At 49.8% G+C, this 1,115-nt stretch overlaps 1 protein-coding gene across 1 annotated transcript in view; it reads right to left on the bottom strand.

Annotated features, from left to right (window-relative positions):
* Positions 1-1,115, bottom strand: part of LOC131882496 (mediator of RNA polymerase II transcription subunit 1-like) — an 11,126-nt gene that overhangs the window by 653 nt on the left and 9,358 nt on the right. The window contains exon 5 of the mRNA XM_059229651.1: positions 2-977. Coding sequence (XP_059085634.1) covers positions 2-977 — 976 coding nt within the window. The remainder of the gene's footprint in view (position 1; positions 978-1,115) is intronic.

The following is a 1,115-nucleotide window of genomic DNA, read 5'->3' as shown; positions in this document are numbered from 1 at the left end:
GAGGTGGATTTCGAGGACTTTGAGGAACTTCCTTGGGATGACGATGATGATCCGTGGGATCGATGGGACGAGCTTTTGGATGAGGAGGACGAGTGTTTACTGGAGGATTTCTCCTTGGAACTGGGCGATGAGGACGAGGACTTGGGTTTGGGGTCCTTCCCCGAGGGCGAGGGGAACTTGTTGGGGGCTTTAATGGTTAATTTCAATGATGACGAGCTCTTGGGAGCCACTTTAGTAGGCTCTTTGCCCTTGGGGAACAATTCTATCGAGGATTCCGGTCCAGGGTTCTGGAGCCGATTGATCACAGTGTCCAGTTTACCCTTGCCTTTTCCGTCCAAAAGCTTCTTTTTGCTTGATGATAAGCCATCCCCGGTGGAGACTCGGGACGAGGATAAGTGCTTCCGCTTCTTCGAGGACATAGATTTCTTCTCCAAACGCCGTTTATCGTCCTCAGAGAGACTTCGCCGGATCAGTTCCCGGCTTTTGTCTTTCTCATTGGAGCCTCCTAAAGGGATGATTTCTATGCCTCCGGCTGACTTCTTGGACATGGATAAGGAGCACGTGGATGAAGACACGGGAGTAATCGATACCAAGGGCTTGATATCGGGGATGGAGCTTTCCCGTCGCTCAGCTTTGCCCTTGAAGTCATTCGAACTGGATGGCGAGGCCTTGGTTAACGAGAATTCCGGCTTGATGTGTTCCATTTTGGGCGGAAGCAACATCGATTCGTGACCGGATCCGGATTCGGTTTTGGCGGTGGACCCAAGTTCAGTTTTGAGCTTGAGACTCATATTACTGGACGAAGACCCGGAGCTCGTGGACGGGACTTTGTGCTTGAGGGCACTGCTTGTGGTTGTTGTTGGTGCTGTTGTTGGTGTTGATGAGGATGACGACGACTTCGGTTGGGAGGAGCTGGAGGCCTCAGGATTGAACGTCGCATCCTGAGGCCCATACTCGTTTAAAGAACCCGCGCCAGACTAAAAAAAAAATGAGGTTATATGCTGTTATAACGATGGCAATTGTACAGCGAAGGGGATGCAACCAAGAATTATAAATCACTCGGCATTTTACAAGATTGCAGTGATAGAGCCGCTTTTCTTTTTTTTTCTTTTTTT

The sequence above is a fragment of the Tigriopus californicus genome, chromosome 6 (assembly GCF_007210705.1).
Source record: "Tigriopus californicus strain San Diego chromosome 6, Tcal_SD_v2.1, whole genome shotgun sequence".
Taxonomy (NCBI): Eukaryota; Metazoa; Arthropoda; class Copepoda; order Harpacticoida; family Harpacticidae; genus Tigriopus; species Tigriopus californicus.
This window is presented reverse-complemented; position numbering and strand designations above follow the sequence as displayed.